The sequence below is a fragment of the Drosophila erecta genome, unplaced genomic scaffold, assembly GCF_003286155.1.
Source record: "Drosophila erecta strain 14021-0224.00,06,07 unplaced genomic scaffold, DereRS2 tig00000055-arrow-pilon, whole genome shotgun sequence".
In the NCBI taxonomy this organism is placed as follows: domain Eukaryota; kingdom Metazoa; phylum Arthropoda; class Insecta; order Diptera; family Drosophilidae; genus Drosophila; species Drosophila erecta.
The window spans coordinates 979,963-998,007 of NW_020825200.1; the positions used below are offsets into that span (position 1 = coordinate 979,963).

The window sequence follows — 18,045 nt, forward strand, 5'->3', positions numbered from 1 at the left end:
ATCGGAATTTAAAAATCATAATCATGAATTAGAATGATTTGGAAATTAATGCATATTAGTTTAAGCAAATCGATGCAATGTTTTGAACGAAATTCATCAGCCAGAGTCCTAATAAATGTGCAATAATAGCTATATGAAATCCAATATTATTTGAACGCATCTCACTTTATAATTGCAAACACTTAAAAACCTTATCATTATGCTTAACCCTAACAGAGTACCTAATCTTCGACGCGCTGGCGGCTGTTTCCCTTCTTGATGAACTTCCTCTTGAACGTGGAAGGCGCAGTGGCGGCTATCTCCGCATCCAGACCGCCTATCGTCTTCTCCTTGAACTTCTTGACTGGCGGCTCTGGTTCAGTGGAAGCGGAAACCACGGGAGCAGCACTGTAGTAATCCGTTTTGGGTAGCTGCCAATCGATGGGCTCCTCAGGCGCTCTACAAAAATCAATGAATTTATCAGTAAATGCAAAAGAACCGAGTGAGCAGTATGGATCCAATTGTTAAGGAAACCTTACTTCACTTCGACAGTTTGCCACTGTCCAATTTCCTTGGTGGCCGCCTCCTCCTCTGTTTTGAATGTCAGACGCTTCTCCTCCTTCTGCTTCTTTTCCTTGGGATTATCGGTCTTCCGGAAGGCTTTCATCTTCTCACGATTCACCCTCGCCACTTCCTCATCGGCATTGGCGCGAAACTTGAGAGATTCCTGCGCCTGCGAGAGCTCCTGCTGATCGATGGCCAGTTGGTTGATGCGCTCGTACTCCTCGTAGGACAGGTAGCCCTCCTTCGGCGGCTTCCACACGGATTCATTCGTCTTGACGTTCCAGTAGTAGGTGTGTCCCTCGTCCGACTTGCCCTCCACCCAGAGGGAGGCCTCGGGGACGGCTGTGTCGCTGGTCACCTTGCCGGGAGCCACCCGCCGCTGGTCCTCTTCTTCGTCGGAGAGTCCCTCAAGGCGCATGGGGTCCACTTGGCGGGATCTTCCAGCGGAGGAATGAGCAGCGCCTGAGGCGGACGCAGAGGCGGTGGCCCTCATCACCGTGTTGATGGACCTGGCGGTCATGTCGCCGCGGGAATGGACATCCTGGGCGTACGACTTCATGGCCGCCTCCTCCATCTTGCGGATCTCCGCGTCCATTTTCTGGCGTTCCCGCTCCGATTTCTCGCTGTTGCGGCTGATGTCGGTGATCCGTTTGGCCACATTCAGCTTGTGCCGCTTGCCACTCTCGTGGAAGGCGACGCTCTGCGGGATTAGGGGTCATTGGTGTGCCAAAAGTCGCGTTTACTTTATAGACTCACCGCCTTGTTGTCGCTCAGCCAGCATTTGCAGAAGTCGCAGAACTTCCGCTCGTTTGACTTCCAGTACTCGGTCCTGTCGGGATCAAGAGTTAGCTATGGTTAGTTGGAAGGTAATAGCATGAACTTACATGTTTATTTCACAGTGAAGTAGCCTAAAATACAAGAAATATTAATTCTTGTTTGCGATTGCAAATGAAAACAATGTGCGAGCGTTGCCACCTAGTCGAGAAATGGCTGTGCTCAGTGCTGAGCAATATTCCCGTATCTGACTTTCTAGCCATTCCCCCGGCAAATTGACAGCTCTGTCAATACTTATCGACAATCGAATTCAGCGGATCGGGAAACTTTGCGAAACTAACTTTAGTTAGTCGCTCTTTGAGATTCCCCGAGGCAGGAGCTCGCCTGATGCGCACCACTTCCGAGCAGCAATTAGCCATGGGCCAGACACGCGTGGCAACAACAACAGCGACGCCATCTCCAGCGGCGTCACCTTCGCCAGAAACAAGTGAGTAAACCGGAGGAGGAGGTCGTGGTCAGGTCACCAATTCGCACGCTCTGCGCACCTGAGTCCGAAGTTTGCGCTGGTTGCGCTTCACCTGGCTTAGGGGCGATTTCACCAGACAGCCGATTTCGTCACAGCTTGATTTTGCTGTAGTCTTGCTAATGTGAATGTGAATTCCCTCGTTTTCAGATGGCCAGCCGGAGGAGCCCCTGCAGCTGCTGGGCGAGAACAGCTGGGAGGAGTTCTCCATCGCCGTTCCCTGGGGAACCGTTGAGGGTGAGTCACCTGCAAGCCGTTTCCTTATCAACAGCATCGACCATTCATGGCAATCTGACGTGATTTTTGATGCGACGCAGCTGCGCGAAAAGAAGACTATTTTGATAGTTTCGGTGGACTAAACTTGTCCAGGCAACTTGACCACACAACGCTATCTCTTCAATTGCTTTCTGAGTAATAATTTTTGAAAACATCACCCGATTTGTCGGTACTATTAGCATGCACGTGATGGCACCAAGCTGTGTACCTTTTCATTCGGCGCATTAATCGATTTTCCGTATTGCAGCCAAGTGGTGGGGCTCGAAGGAGAGGCAGCCCATCATCGCTCTGCACGGCTGGCAGGACAACTGCGGCAGCTTCGACAGGCTGTGCCCCTTGCTTCCGGCGGACACCTCAATCCTGGCCATCGATCTTCCCGGGCACGGCAAATCCTCCCACTATCCGATGGGCATGCAGTACTTCATCTTCTGGGACGGCATATGCCTGATTCGCCGGATAGTGCGCCAGTACAACTGGAAGAACGTCACCCTGCTGGGCCACTCGCTGGGCGGAGCTCTGACCTTCATGTACGCGGCTAGTTTTCCCACGGAGGTGGAGAAGCTGATCAACATCGATATCGCGGGTCCCACGGTGCGCGGCACTCAACGGATGGCGGAGGGCACTGGCAAGGCGCTGGACAAGTTCTTGGACTACGAAACGCTGCCGGAGAGCAAGCAGCCCTGCTACTCGTACGACGAGATGATCAAACTGGTGCTGGACGCATACGATGGCTCCGTGGATGAGCCTTCGGTTCGGGTGCTGATGAACAGGGGAATGCGGCACAATCCGAGCAAGGATGGCTATCTGTTTGCGAGGGATCTGCGGCTGAAAATAAGCCTCCTGGGCATGTTCACCGCCGAGCAGACGTTGGCCTACGCTCGCCAGATTCGCTGTCGCGTGCTCAACATACGGGGCATTCCCGGCATGAAGTTCGAGACGCCACAGGTGTATGCGGATGTGATTGCCACGCTGCGGCAAAATGCCGCGAAGGTGGTGTACGTTGAGGTGCCCGGCACCCATCACCTTCACCTGGTCACCCCGGAACTAGTGGCGCCCCATATCAACAAATTCCTGAAGGAGGCGTGAGATTACATCGGGAATGAGTAGCAAATTACTTAAGTAGACGGCTAGGTAGAGAATACTGTATGTATATAGTTAGTGTATTTCATCCCACATGTGATGTGACAGTGAACAAAGGTATATGCCCGATTTGCGGGGATCTAAATGTTATGGCAGATAATAAACACAAATTTATGACCAAACAAGGTAGTGCCTTTTCGTCACAACTTGGTATGCTCTTGCAACTTGGACTTTGATTGCGTGTTAAGTAAAATATCTTGAAAAGAAATCTTTTCATGTCTACCATTCTCATTTTGCAAGTCATAGTTAAAAACACTTTTATTGAGGTGTTTAGCGAGTCATCATTACAATTCAATTGAAAACATAGTAATAGCTCCTTAATATTTTATTCGCAGACTTTTTCTCGACCTATGAACCAAAATATGGATACTTGATGGTATTGAAGGTCCCATAAGATATCGCAAGCTATAATCACCTTTACTCACTAAAGTAGATAAAAGAAATTTAAGTTCGTCGCGCCCAAGTCGTAATTTGATCAAACAGAGATTATAGCCTGAAGGCGTAAAGACCGGAAAAGGTTCCACCTAGAAAATATTTTGCGTCTGCTAGATATTTATATCTGTCATGGACAATAAAGCGGATATAACAACTTATGGATTATAAGATAGCTGAAATGAAATCAAGATAAAATGTTATAGTCGAGTTCCCCGGCTATCAGGTACCCGTTACTTATATAGGGAAAGTGCAAACGAGAAATTTCGACATTTTCTGGAACGTCGGTAGAAATTGCGTAAAAAAAATTCAAAAGAAAATTTTACATTTTCAAACTTCTGGTCGTGACAGTTTTGGGCGGATTGTGGGCGGTAGAGTGGGCGTAGTAAAACGTTTTTCGGCTAATCGATAGAAACGTACTTTTCAAGGAATCTAGTATACCCTTTTACTCTGCGAGTAACGGGTATAATTAATTTCGAGCACCAAACTAATACGACAGTTGACAAAATTGGTTTATTTGAGAATATATAAATCATGTGAAGATAAGCTATCGCATTTTCCTATGTAATTACTTTCGCATTTATTGGCTATGCAGATAAAGCTGAACTGTTTACAACCAATTGATATAGAAACATGGGGTTTCATGTGTACACCCATTAACATTCTGAAATATGTTATCTTCCTACGCTCTCGATTTCGGCTTATATCCAATATGTTGTGGCTCACGTTAATTTTAATTTTAGGTCAAAATAGCTTTACTTAAAGGTGCACAAAATATTTTCAAAGTCTTCACAAAATACCGTTGGATCTCAAGGGCTAAAGCTACTGTTATATTTATCTATCCATGTGGCAACTCTGTCGGTCTCCAACCATTTCCAAACAGCTGGCAGCGCCTGGTAACGGCCACAACAAAGTACCGTTGCATGGCAACTCGTTTGTTTGGGCTTTTGTTTACAAAATTCGTTTGCAAGGACGCACAATGGACCTCATCAAGGAGATCAACGACAAATACATGGCCCTCGAAGCGGAGATCGACCAGAAGCTGGAGAAGGTGTAGGTGGGCCCTTGGTCAAGTGCAGGGATGTAATTTACATTGAGTGTTATTTACTACATCCTAGGCAAGCCGAGGAACTAAAACTGGAACGGCAGAACGAGCAGCTGGCCGAGACCGCGATCTGTGCACCTGCTGCCAAGGTTTTGTCCTACGAAGGGGCTCTCCTGCGGAACACCAACACCTTGAAGGTGAGCCAACTCTTAGGATATCACAGGTGCCTAAGGACAGTCCCATTTCAGGCCCTGGAAATAGCCAAGGCCCGTTTGAGATCACGTTCCACCTACTCCCCGGTGGAGAAGCTGCTCCAGCAAGCCCTGCACAACTACCGAAAGGAGCTGGAGAGTCTGCAGGACGCGGAGGATGACCGCCAGGGTCAGGAGAAACCAAAGGACACCGAGGAGGAGGCGGAGGAGGAGGAAAACCTCTATGATCTGGTCATGCAGAATGTGATAGAGGCCAAGAGGCAGCAGACCGACCTATAAGACATGTTTTTCCCTGGAACTCGAGCAATTCGTGTGGCCATACATGATACAGTTGTATATATTGTTCACAAGCGAGACATTGCCAAGCTGAATAAACACGCCGCAAGTGCACACATTTGCTGGAAATTGAATCGAGAATGGGAGAATGGGAATGCCGGGTGAAATGGATATGGGTTGTATGCTCAGTTTCTGTTCCCACTTCAAACAATGATCGAAATGAAGCAAACAACGGATGACGAAACGGAGCCTAAGCGAACCACCTTGTCGCCATCCCAATCATCTAAGTGCGCCATCGACGACGATGTTCCCACCCTCGACGTTATCGCCGCTGAAGATATATATGCCAAGGCGAGAAGATATCTCCCGGAGTCAGGCAACATCAGAGCAAACACATTTACCTAATTAGTTGGCCATCTAACCACTTGGACATCCCCAAATCTGACTACAACAGGTCGAAAGGAAGCAGAGGCAATATACTTGGGTAATAAATCAATTAACGACACTCCGTCTCGTGCAAACATCAAAGAACACTATGGCTCTCCTGGCATGTTCGTTCGCCTTGTCTTCTGATAAAGTCAGACAGCGACGACAGGGCAGTGTGGAGCACATTGCTCCAGCGAATGGAGTCGGGCGGTACAGCTGGGGTCAAAAAGTCGTGCCCGATCATCGAGTTGGGTTAAGGGAAGTGCTACTCTAACTAAGCCCTCAGATGATAGCTACAAGTATTGTAATGCCATTATTGGGTCTACAGCTAAGTTTGATCTTATACGTCTTGGCATTCCCTCCTGTTTCAGATATTAACGCAATGAAGATCAGCATTTGGGCACTATGGTAGTGACCCGAGTTGTGAGGTGGCTTGAATGGATGCGCCCGACCGGGTCGCAGGTAAAGGGAGCGGTGCGGGAGCGGCAGCGAGCACCCTCACCTGTGCGCACTACCTGGGCTGATAAGGCCAGCCACGACGGAATCTATTGAGACAAATTGTGGGGCGACATGGAGGTTCGTTTTCTGTTCAGCCCTTCGGCTACGTTGACAGCAGCGTTTAATGGCCAATACAAAGACAGCACGCACGCTCGGGTGTGAGTGCTATCTCGAAAATATCACCCACTTTCTGCTCCAGTTCAATATTTCATATTTATTTGCTTTCCGTTTCTGTTTTTCGGCTCTCCCGCTCCCGCTCCCGCTGCCGCCTCCGCTCCCGAGCTCCTTGCACTCGCACCTGTACAGGTGAGATATGGACGGCCGATCGACGGCACTGGGTGTACTTCGTGGGCCCGATTCTTCGTCGGGAGCTGGTGTTTTAAACTTCACCGTCAAATCCGACGTTTCAGTTACGTTCCGAGTCGCGACAAGTGCATGTAGTGCCGCCCCGATCCATCCGATCGGCAGATGTGGGGCACCCAGTGTGGAAGGTGCCTACGTGTAGCTGCTTCGCCTTGGAGCCACCACCATCCCGGGCAGCGAATTACTTGGGCCAAGGGAATGCAAACTGTGATGCCTAGTAGTTTGTTCGTTTGGCTTAAGTTATTTTCATGTCCGACTAAAGCGCCACGTCGAGGAGATCCGATCGGATTGGATCGGGAGGTGGATGTGCGATCGATTCCCACCCAAGGAAGTGCTCAACGAAGAACTCGAGTGGGCCAGCGAGTGGGCCACGCTTGGGCATCCTAACTGGGCACGTCATCAGGTGAGGATCGGGGTGAGTGTGAGCACCTGAGCAGCGCCTCCGCGAAGGCCTATCGATCTGGAATGATTAGCCTGGTGGCACTGATACCCAAGAGCGACGTGATTCGCTCCGCTCCCAAAAAGTAGATGCCGGCTGATTAAGTCCGCCGCCATATTCGGCTTCCGAATCCGTATGCGAATGGAGGGAGCACTGCTGTTCGGCTCGGGCTGGGAATCGACTCCACTTGGTGCGCTGGCACGGTTTCTCGGTGCCGTAAACCCATTATCACACTATTGGTTGTACGATTTGCGGATCCGTCGCCAGTCCGTCGACTGTAAAATCTGATTTCTGTAGACGTGTCGTCGCTTCGCCCCAACCGATTCGATACGGCTGGGAAAACTGACTTGGGAACGAGCTCTTATCTGGCCTGGAAGAGCACAGAGAGAAAAAACAGACAAGTGGTGATAATTTTGGGAAATTATCACACCACCCAGGGGACTGATTTGATATGTCGAAACAGGGCGAATGATTGAGCTGAAGATATAGGATCCTGCAAGAGCACATCCCTTAGACATAATCAGCGACCTGGAAGTATTACATTGGTTTTCCCAGTGCAGTGGGGCAGCAAAGGGTTTCTGGATGGGACAAACGTGGCACCCAACAAGTATGAGGTAAAAAGGTAGCCGAAGCCAAACTGATAATTGTGCAACGTACACAAACCTTGCTCGCAATGCTCCACTTGCTTGCGGGTTATCAGTTGGAGTGACAAGCGGAAATTAAAGTTGAAATCGACACGATTATTTCATTAGTTCTGTTTGCGAAGGGCCGAGGAAGTGGGCGTGTGCCAGGGGGTGGGCGTGATGCGAAAGGTCGGGCAGGAGTTGGCAAGGTCACCCGGATGTTTATATTCGGCAGTCTAGTTGCCGATTGACGGATGGATTGTCAGTGGCCATAACTAACCAATTAGCAATTGCCATTCGTAGCAGGCAAAGCCAGGCACATCCTTGGGTGGTTGGTGGGGTGCCTCGGGTGCTCCAAGGTGAAACGCAGTCAGAAATAAGTGCGCCCAGCCAAGTCGAGTTAAGCTGAGGACTTGGACCCAATTCGATCAGGTGCAAGCGACAGAAACAGCGAAGAAACAGCGACATAGACAAGCAGAGGCCACGTTTCGGCGGGGGAGTACAGTGAAGCCTCCAAGGAGTTGTCAGTTTCGCGGAGAGCTTAAAGTTCGAAATTGTTCGAAAGGAGGAAACAGGGCTTATAGAACACAAAAATCTCACTGAGATCCAGGATCGGTGGGTAGACCGGTCCGCTTTAAGGACCCTTCACTGTTTGAGCGCGCGATGGAGCCCTGGGAAGATGTCATTGGTTTGGACGTGGACGAAAGCGAAAGGTGTAGACGCAGACAGAGACGGAGACAGAACTTCAGCGAATATGCCAAGGTACGTCAAAAGAAATGAATTACCCGCGGACTGGAGTCGGAGGCAGTTTGGAGGGGGATGTCTCGAGGCGGGACTGGAAAAGTGCTCCAGCCCCCAAGTCGCACTTTACTGCAAATGCAAAAACTTTAGACAGGGAATCAATTGTTGTTACCTTGTTTTATTTCGCCCAAGACACGCAACAACAATGGAACCGTCAAAAGGGAGAGGCCAAGATGGAGAACACAGCGAGAAGACATTCCAATAATCGTGGTGAAAAAGGATAAGAGCCACCATCAAGGAGTCCTTCTCTAAAGTTGCAGTTCTTCCAAGTTGCAGTTCTAGTTCCTCTATATGAATTCCGGATCAGTAGAACCAGAAGCCTGCAAGGTTATAAATTTTGCAATAAATTTTACGATCGCAAATTCGTTTTGCGATAAGCAGTGTTTCGAGTTAGGATCATAAATATTTTATCTTCGATAAAGTTAGGGCTCTGCGTGCTACGATGAAGTTTGGGACAGTACTATATCCCCAAAAATTGGGACAATACGTATCCTAGGCTAGTTTTTCTCGCAGTGCCACTGGTAACTAGCAACAAATGGGCAGTCGGCAGTTGGGGGCGTGACAGCAACCGTGAAAAGAACTCGAGGATGACAGTTATGGGTTACAAAGGCAAGGATTGAATCAAATAAATAAACGCGCAAGGTTCTCGTCATGGAGCGCGGCTCACTGGGTCGGATGGTCGGGGGGGATTTATATGGGATTCGATTGAACGGGTTGAGCTCTGCGCGGGGGAGGGATTCGGGCATGGGCCTGGGCCTGGGGGTAACCTTACCACGTCCACGTCCACGTCCATGTCAAGTTTGCATGCGGCTGCAGGTAATTCCCCATTTCACCCGCCTTTACATAATCACAACAAATGAACGAGGAAAGGCGACGGATGGCGAATCTATTAGCATAAGGGCGCATAAAACGGCGCCATAGCCGGATCCGGTCGGATTCCATCGAGGATTCGCACTCGTCGACTCAGTTGCAGTGGAGCCGTGGAGCCGCGATGAACGTGTGGAAAGCAAAGGTCCTAACGGAAGTCCCCTTCGGACACGTCCTCATCGTCAGTGGGCGCGTCAAGCCTCATCCGAATAAGTAAACGCTCTTATCCTTTGGATACCCGGTGCTCCAGGAAATCTCTCCAGCATACTGGTGTACCCGTTTGAACTGGGTTAGGGCCTAAGTTCAAAGGCGGTAGCTGGTTTTCTAATTAAATCATGTATTCAACACTCTATATACTTGCCGAGCTGTTGAATTTATAAGTTATTAAGCAACTATTTCCAATTATTTCGGAAAGTAACGCGATTAAGTATAAACTGTATTCGCATTATCCAATTATTGACTAAACAATGCAATTCTAATACCAACGAAAAACTTTCAAAGCTCTGCCAGAGATTTGCATTGGCGCAGATTAATGAAGTGGGTATGCTTAGTGGAGTGCCGAGTATCCCCAAGTCGATGATATCAACCATGGCTTTTATTTCTCACTAATGAAACCTCTCGAATTGCGGACAGAATTTCGCTGGACCTCACGGACAATGTGAACGCGCAGAACGAGAGCGAAACGGTGTTCCTGAAGATCGAGGCCAACTTCCGCGAGGGCCAGATCATCCGCAGCATGTTCCAGCCGGGCGAGGGCTGGCAGCAGGAGGAGATCTCCAAGAACTGGAAGTGCGACGGCCCGAAGAATCCGCTGCAGCCGGGCCAGAGCTTCACCTTCCGGGTGGCGGTGCTGCAGCGATGCTTCGAGATCTACGTGAACGACCAGCTGTACGGGTCCTTCGAGTTCGTGAAGTTCCCCAAGCAAATTAACTACGTGCGGACCTACGGGGACTTCGAGAAGATCACTCAGTTCCACCACCGCATGCTCTTTCCGCTCGTCTTCCCCCGAACGCTCATGTGTCCGGACAAGGTGGCCTTCCAGAGCGACGTGCCCAGGCGATATGAGACCGGTACTGTGGTGGCCATGGAGTGCATCGCCAAGGGCCCACCGACCACAGAGTTCTCCATCTGCTTCCAGTGCAACGACACCGGGAGGACGGTGCTCCGGTTCCACGTGAACTTCGATCGGACAACGGTGTCACGCAGCTACCAGCGCGAGGACAACAGGTATAATGGAGCCCGGACTCCAATATGTAAAGTCACCATAGTCGGAAAATATTCACCTTTATATACTTATTCCAGCTTTGCCTTGAGCGACGAGGAGACCGAGGGCGAATTCCCCTTTGTGCGAGGAAAGCTCTTCAAGATCGCATTCGGGCTCGGGGATCGGGCTTTCCTGATCGCCGTCAACGGGCAGTACTTCACCTACTACAACTTCCCCGGACGCCCGTTCTCCATATCCACTTTGAAGTGTTTCACCAACGAAGTGGGCGACTTCGCCGTGAGGAGCATGGAGTACCACTCCGATTCCCCGCTGCTGGCCCGCGTGGAGAAGTTGTCCATCATTTAGTCGAAAGTGATTCCTGAAGTCTTCTATAATCGATTCCAATTCTCGTAGTATGCTCTTGTTCAATCGTTGGCTTTGATCACCGTACAGCACCAGTTAACTTCTTCTTGTGAGCATCCAAATAAAGCAATGCAGCTCTCCAAACTTACAAAGTAATATCTTAGCTTACAGTTCTTTAACCACAATCTCACAGATAAGCATACTCTTATCTGCCATATTATCATCGCAATTACCGCGTTGCTCGGCTATAATTGATCACAAGCTGGGCATCCTTTGGATATAATTTTATTAAAACAAATTATTGCCGTCGCCTCCCCTTTTTGCCTGGATCAGCATCAGCTTAAGCATCCGCATCAGCAGGAGCCACGTGCTGCTCAACAGCTCCCATCTGGAGCTCCACTTAGGTTAGTCTTAAGGTTAGTTCTGGTTTGCACACTCCTGCGAGCGAGTGCAAAGTATTGGAGCCAATCCGATCGCTGGTGACCAGGATTAGCATCCTAGACGGAACTGCTGATGTCTGTCTCTCTATAACGCTAGATCCTCACTACGGAATATGTGTATGGTAATCGTATGTCCAACCTAGAAGTAGCGGAACTCGCCCTTCTTGCCAAGATGCTTGCTGCGCATCATGTCGGTGGGATCCGGCGATCGCTGTTCCATGCCGGGATTATCCTGGGTAGGGCAAAAAGGTTAGCAAGTCTAGCTATGAATTGAGTTGCCAGCCTTACTCACCCCTGATCGCGACTTGTTGCCCGGACCCGTTGGCCCCGCCTGCTGCTGCTGTTGTTGCCCGTAGAACTGGGCTCCATCTCCATCCCCGAAATTAAAGGGGGTCACAATCGTGTGCGGCACGTGAGCCACCTGCCCCCGCATGTTGCGCGCCTTCCACCACTTTCGGGTGTCGTCAAGGATCTAAAGTTAAGATGAGATGGTTAGAGACGAGCAAAGTGGGTGGGTGAGTAACGTACCTCCAAGTATTCGCCTCGCATAACGCTAAGCTCCTTGTCGTTGTTGGCTGTGCGCGGATAGGTGACCAGCACAATCTTGGCTCCCGTCGCCTGCAGATCCTCCAGCCAAGACTCGAGCATCTGGTCGTCGCTGACGTTCGGCAGACCCCTGCCTCCACCGCCCAGCTCAGACGAAGGCCCGGGACCGGCTCCTCCCCCGTACCCGTTTCCACTGCGAGACTCCCTCGTATGCAGATTCTGCAGACCAGCTGTGATGGCGCTGAGGGTGGGTCCAGCTCCTGGTCCATGGCCATGACCATGTCCATGTCCCGCTGCTCCCCCGCCTCTGCCTTCAATCGAGTCGAACGATAGCTCGCTGCGGGCGTTAAAGTCAGACGCGCTGATGGCTCCCGCCCGATCTCTATCGCGTTCTCTTTCCCTTTCCCGCTCCCTCAAGCCGTCGTTGCCGTGGTGGATGGTGTACTTCTCGATACCCATGGCCATATTCATCCCGTTCCCCGAGTCGTAGTCATCGTATCCAGCTCCTCCACGACCATTTAGTCCGGATCCAGCCTGGACCTCAAGTCTGCGCTTGCTTACATGAGCGGGCGGGGAATTTGGTGGTGGCTCCAGTTCATCGTTGATCAAATAGTCCGGTGACCAGCCGTCGAGGAAGACCGGATGGTAGGAGCCCACATCATCCTTCCACTGATCTCGCGGGATAACCCAGGCATCGCCCAATGAGCGCCACAGCTCCGTTTCCTTGCTGGTTACACAGTTGATGAGCAGGTTGATGGCCTCTCTGGTCAGCAGGGGATTGACCACACGAGCCGGTAGCTGTGACTCGTAGTACGTGTCGCTGGAGGCCTCCACAATCAGAGCTAGCGGCGTGAAGAGGAAGTGCACCAGCTCGGGGGCGTTGGGATCGTGGATGTGCGCCTTCAGCTTTGCCAGCAGGTTAAACGACAGCTTAAACTTGGCAAAGATGTCCACGAACTCCTTCTCGTGGGGTGGCCGCGTCCTCAAAGTGAGCAATCCCTCCCCCGGATCCCTTTTCTTGGACTTCCGATTGCGACGACGGCGCTCCAGTTCCCGGGAAGCGGCAGCGGCGTGCTGAAGACGAGCTATGAACTTCTCAATGTCATCGAAACAGTGATTCAGCACGGCCACATCCCGCTCGTACTTCTCGCTGGACGTAGAGCTAGTCTCATCGCGCTCCGCTGCGCCACCGCCTCCAATGCCACCGTGTTCCGAATCCGTCTCGCCACTAATGTGGGCCACATCGTCGCCAGAAACTCCTACTCCGGCACGGATTCCATACTGCTCCATGCTGCTCCTTTGGTGCATGTGATGGTGGCTTTCCCGCTCACGGTCGCGATCCCGCTCTCGCTCGCGCTCTGCCCGCTGCTCCCTGTGCTGGTGCAACTCCACTCTACTATGCGACGAGGACGAGGAGGTTTTGCTCATCATCATGGCCATGCTGGAGGCACCTCCTCCGCCTCCGGATTGAGTGGGTGTGGCACCGCGCTGCTGCGTTATCATCTTGCCGCTTCTCAACTGCTTCAGATCCTCAACTAGGTGAACGGCGGACACGCTTTGTGACTGCAGGGATAAAGCATTTAAATAGTTTGGATGAACAAGTCATAAAACACAACTTTCATTTTTTCTCACCTGGAATATGTGCATCTCGGAGCGGGAACCACCGCCTCCGGATACGATAAAGACCAGAATGTTGTTGTATAGCTCCATGGCGTCATTCGAGGTGAATGCGGTGGGCTCCTGGACCAAGGAGGCGGGGAATCGTTCGATGATGTTCTAGAAGGCAAGTATGAAGATGAGTTCCATAAAGATCATACCCAAGTTTCAGTAACTTACCCCCGTTTCATAGTCCATAATAAGCACCCACTGGTAGTCCAGGCAGAGCTGCATCTTCTGCGACCAAATGCCCGTGGTCTTCTCCAGCTGTAGGAGGCGCCTCATTCCGTCCGCCGGATACACAATACCGGACTCCTTGTTGACCGTGAAGGTGGCCAGGTGCTCCAGCAGGTAGGTGGGCTTGTCGTGCAAATCACTTTCCAGCCGCTCCCGCTCCTCGCCGCCTCCACTGCGATCGTCTCCAGAATAGTCTCCTCCTCCGCCGCCGCCTCCATGTGCTCCTCCCCTTAGGCTTCCACTACTGTTTCCGGCACTGCCGCCTCCGTTCGAGTGGTGGTTCACCATGGTGTCGTCCAATCCCGGTAGAGGCTTCGATCGACGCCTGAAGCTCCGTCTGAGAATAACAATGGATTTTGTTAGCTTATTTTTATTTTTGAAAATCAGAGAATTCTTTTAAGGATCAGTAAATTGTAAATTCCTTAATGAATTCAAAATCTCAATTACCGTTTAATTGATGATCTTAGTAGCCTTAACATCAGTTAAAAGTTTTTGTCGTTACTAACTTATTCTACTTTTCCTTCTTAGTATGAAGATATGTCGTATAAGATATAAAAATATTAATCAGAATTATGTATGTTTTTCAACAATTCCATTCAATCGTTTTTTCTAATGGAGAGTGGAATGTCTTGGCTGCTGTTCCTTGATTAGAACTATTACCCCAATGAATTTCCCAAAACTGAATTTCTCATGGGCCCGTACACAGTATGTAACTTGCAGGGGTGTGGTTGTGCCCCTTAGAAGTCTGGTTCCCATAATGGAATCTCAAGATCTTGAAGTTTTCGATGACCAAGTCAGCGAGCTGCAATCTTATGAGTGTCGGATACGAAAATTGGACCTACAGTATGTGTTAAATCATTATGCTGTGTTTACTTTGTGCAGCTGAGACTAAGTCTCCTGCATCCGAAGGCCCCTAATCCCGCCATGCCACTTGGATATTGCGCAGCCAATCGCCTCTGACTCAGACCGCATTCCGATTCAAAGCCACCACTAGCGTTGGCACACACACTCCAAACGATCCGCACATGGCCGCAATTATTCTCAAACTTTAACATTTCGTTGTTGTCTTGGATCAGCTTTGGAATTCAAAAATCGCGCTACTTCCACTTCCCCAGGTTCTCCTCTAATCTCACTGTCTCCACTTCGACTACACAGAAAATATATTTGGAAAGTTTACTTCTGACTATATTCATCCTACTATAAAATAATTACAATTTGTCGAGTTTATTCTTGTTACAACAGAAAGTTACACGTAGTGCTTTTACTTTTATCTTAACAAATTGGGCGAATTTGTTTAAAATAATACAAATCTTATTTGTAATCTTTGGAACAAACAGTAATCGTAACGTTTTTTGTAATTTTCGGATTAAGCTATCTTATTTTTTCTGTGTAGCGAGTGAACACACCTGCAAAAGGCGCACACACACGTGAAACTGAGATTTGCAAACACACTTTCTCGCCTCCTCTCACTCTAACCCTCGGAGACTCTATCCAAACCGCTCCCTCGACTCAAGTGACAGCAACAACTTTTCCGCTGTTTTAGGCTGGGCTCAGACGCCGACTGCGCAGTCGGCGCTGGCAGCAGCGTCGCATGCCTATCTACACTAAGCAAAATTCGCAAGTCCTTACTGTATTTATAATGCTGGTGGGAGAAGAACGCCTTCTTCTGGTTGTGATCACATTGCAATGTACAGCAAATTGTATTTGTCAATTATATTGAAACTATCTATATATTATCTAGAATATAGTCCTAACCATATTTTGATTTGGCAATATTTCCCATAGCGTTAGCCTCTCCATTTTTATCGGTGTATCAGTCCAGCCGTGACGCAGGGTCAACAGGCGCGGGGGAAGGGGGTGTTTGTGTACTTGCAACAGGTGAAAGAGAAACTTTAGGGGGGTCAGCTGGAGTGCACTATCTGCTTACGATCTTGTCCAAACCGCAGTAAAATCGCAGTAAACAAACAAGGCGAAGTGCACGTAAAAAGAAAACACTGACCCACTACACCCCTGGAAATGTTTTGTTTTCGTTAAGTTGCGCCGCTGTGTTATATTTAGCGTTTTATTGTTCGTACAAGCCCCAAATTGCATCACACTTGTGGAATTTGACAGATTCGTGTTTTCGCTCCTTACTCTGCAGCAGCTTAGAGGCCAATGACGAAACGCGATAAACATTATCGCACTTGAGTAACGTCGAAAAAGTTGGGCTTGCATAAATGCAGCTTTTAGAGAAAGTACTGAACTCGGTGATTTAGTTAAGTTTAGTTGAGACATCAAGCTAAGGTTTTAAAATGGTAGAAACATCTTCAAACATAATGCGATAACACTTTACTTAGGCATAGACAAGCCGAAGATAAGCATAACTACGTTTGTATCTCTAGATCCTAGAATCCAGACCTACATATGTACATGTGTATCTATCTATGATCTTTACATGGGGAAAACTTATTAACCCAGGTAAGGTAATCCCAGATACATATCTTCATTGGTATTTTAGTACTACCCAGCAAAAACCGTAAGACTTCGACACATGCTTCCATTCAGGCGAAGATAATTAATTGGGTCCTGATAAGCATGAGATGGGTATTAGGGCCTCAAATAATTCAGACAGCTGGGATTTAGATATAAAGGCGGCGTGCGGTACACTTGCCTTTTTATTTTATCTCGCATACTTCTTGGTTTACGAAGCAAATGGCAAAACAACAAATAACAATAGTTGTTTTTGCTGTTCTTTGGGTGGGAACCCGGTCGTGGGGTGGGGGAGGGCTGGAGGGGGATGTCGAGACATCGACACCCCGATCCACACTATTGCCGTCCCCCTCGCGCGCATGCGCGACAGGTATGCTGACGTCTGTGTTTGCGCTGGTGTGTGTGCGGCTTGAAAAGGTATTTGTCTCCGTGTCTCCATCTCCCCGGCATCCGCCACCCCCTCGCCTGCTGCTGCAACTTTAGTTTTTGACCGACCGCATTTTTTAAGCTTTCTTTTCCACCTGTTTTCCGTTTTCGTCTCTCACTGTGCGCTGTTGATATTTCACGAGTCTCTCTCACACACACTCACACACGTCGCCTCCAAGCCGCACTCACACAGGTGAGGCTTCACAGTAATGTGCGTGCGCGGATATACAGTGGTCCCCCAAAAAAAAGTAAACTAATTGAAAAGTACATTGTGCACATTTGCCTAACGATGTATGTTTCTATACAAAACATATTTTATAGTTCTTCAGGATTAATATTTAAAATATTAAGCTAACCAATTTCAAATGATTGAACTTCAAAAGCAGCCATCGGAAGGAGTGCATTTTTCAGATTTCCCGTAATCGAGGATTCACTTTTCCGAGGCATCACTGTATGTACAAAAGTGGGAGCGGCGGCAGGTTTTGTATTGATTTCCAATGCTTTGTTCAATTCATTCACTAATTCACAGACACAGGCTCATTTCGCTATATGTATTATTCTAATTGACCGCATTTTCCGGTGAAATGTGTGATATTCATATGTATGTGTATACACTCCCTTCACACACACACGCACAACACACAGGTATCGATATCACGTTAGCATTTCGATATCATCCTCTCACCTAGCACATTCTTTTTCTAATTAGCACGAATCCGAATCTCTGTCACGTTTGCTTGGCATTTTAACTAGTTTTCGGGCTTATTTTTCGGGCTTAGCTTCGGTTTTAGCCGTTACAATTGCGATCACTCGAGCATTGTTTCAATTTTAATTCAAACATTAAAAGTAACTGTAGTTCAGCACTTAATCCTCTCTTCTTCTTCTGCCACCTCCTTTTTACCTGTCTTCGCCGTTCTCTCCGTCCTCTTCTGGCAGCCGCCGCCTTTGGTCTAGTGCTTTCTCGCTCCTCTTCGATTTTTATTTTTAAGACGGCTTTCTTTCGCTCCGTTCTTTTTGATTCTCACAGACCGTTTTTCTATTTTTTTTGTCGCTTGTGGAAAATAAACGTACGAATAACAATAGCCCCGCAACGCCGTTGTTGTTGTTGCTGTGGCTTTTCAGTTACTGTTTTTGTTGTTTTTGTGGAACGCACGCGAGCGTCATCCGCTTTTTAAGCGCGGTTAGTACATGTCAGTCCGGTACCAGAAATCGTACTAACTTGGCTCATTCGTTGGCCTTTTGAGTTGTTTGTATATTTTTGTATTAAGCCACTTGTTGAGAGAGTGCTGCAGAGAGAGAGAGAGAGATCTCTCTTTACACTAGCGAACACAGCAATAGAATCATATTTAGCTATAATTTATTTTCTTTCCGAGTATATAAAAATCAAAATATTATATATACGTAGAGTTACCTAATGGTCATAATGATGACCATTTACCTAAATGATAATGATTTCTATGGATTTT

General features: G+C 48.7%; 5 protein-coding genes across 6 annotated transcripts; 3 read left to right on the forward strand and 2 right to left on the reverse strand.

Annotated features, from left to right (window-relative positions):
- Positions 1 to 146: 146 nt before the first annotated feature.
- LOC6541749 (WW domain-binding protein 4) lies at positions 147 to 1,563 on the reverse strand. The gene is made up of 4 exons (XM_001968186.3): positions 1,428 to 1,563; positions 1,300 to 1,372; positions 519 to 1,243; positions 147 to 438 (listed from the first exon to the last, which is right to left on the reverse strand). Coding segments are annotated over exons 1-4 (1,017 nt in total). The 5' UTR covers positions 1,430 to 1,563; the 3' UTR covers positions 147 to 221.
- A 19-nt stretch (positions 1,564 to 1,582) lies between these two features.
- On the forward strand, positions 1,583 to 3,378 carry LOC6543143 (probable serine hydrolase). Its single transcript, XM_001968187.3, has 3 exons — positions 1,583 to 1,804; positions 1,991 to 2,077; positions 2,364 to 3,378. The coding sequence occupies exons 1-3, from the start codon at positions 1,705 to 1,707 to the stop codon at positions 3,200 to 3,202; spliced, it is 1,026 nt and encodes a 341-aa protein (XP_001968223.2). The 5' UTR covers positions 1,583 to 1,704; the 3' UTR covers positions 3,203 to 3,378.
- Positions 3,379 to 4,469: 1,091 nt separating this feature from the next.
- Positions 4,470 to 5,726, forward strand: LOC6543357. 2 transcript variants are annotated; one of them, XM_001968188.3, is made up of 3 exons: positions 4,470 to 4,741; positions 4,807 to 4,930; positions 4,982 to 5,726. In XM_001968188.3, the coding sequence occupies exons 1-3, from the start codon at positions 4,533 to 4,535 to the stop codon at positions 5,222 to 5,224; spliced, it is 576 nt and encodes a 191-aa protein (XP_001968224.2). In that variant the 5' UTR covers positions 4,470 to 4,532; the 3' UTR covers positions 5,225 to 5,726. The 2 variants fall into 2 exon arrangements, with proteins under 2 accessions (XP_001968224.2, XP_026835212.1); XM_026979411.1 differs by having other exon boundaries at positions 4,567 to 4,745; positions 4,982 to 5,350.
- A 3,513-nt stretch (positions 5,727 to 9,239) lies between these two features.
- Positions 9,240 to 10,961, forward strand: LOC6542536. Its single transcript, XM_001968189.3, has 3 exons — positions 9,240 to 9,451; positions 9,872 to 10,465; positions 10,541 to 10,961. The coding sequence occupies exons 1-3, from the start codon at positions 9,363 to 9,365 to the stop codon at positions 10,806 to 10,808; spliced, it is 951 nt and encodes a 316-aa protein (XP_001968225.1). The 5' UTR covers positions 9,240 to 9,362; the 3' UTR covers positions 10,809 to 10,961.
- A 113-nt stretch (positions 10,962 to 11,074) lies between these two features.
- LOC6541167 (epidermal growth factor receptor kinase substrate 8-like protein 2) lies at positions 11,075 to 17,839 on the reverse strand. The gene is made up of 6 exons (XM_015159719.2): positions 17,481 to 17,839; positions 13,628 to 14,021; positions 13,424 to 13,567; positions 11,774 to 13,354; positions 11,538 to 11,717; positions 11,075 to 11,477 (listed from the first exon to the last, which is right to left on the reverse strand). The coding sequence occupies exons 2-6, from the start codon at positions 13,970 to 13,972 to the stop codon at positions 11,385 to 11,387; spliced, it is 2,343 nt and encodes a 780-aa protein (XP_015015205.1). The 5' UTR covers positions 13,973 to 14,021; positions 17,481 to 17,839; the 3' UTR covers positions 11,075 to 11,384.
- Between the last annotated feature and the right edge of the window lie 206 nt (positions 17,840 to 18,045).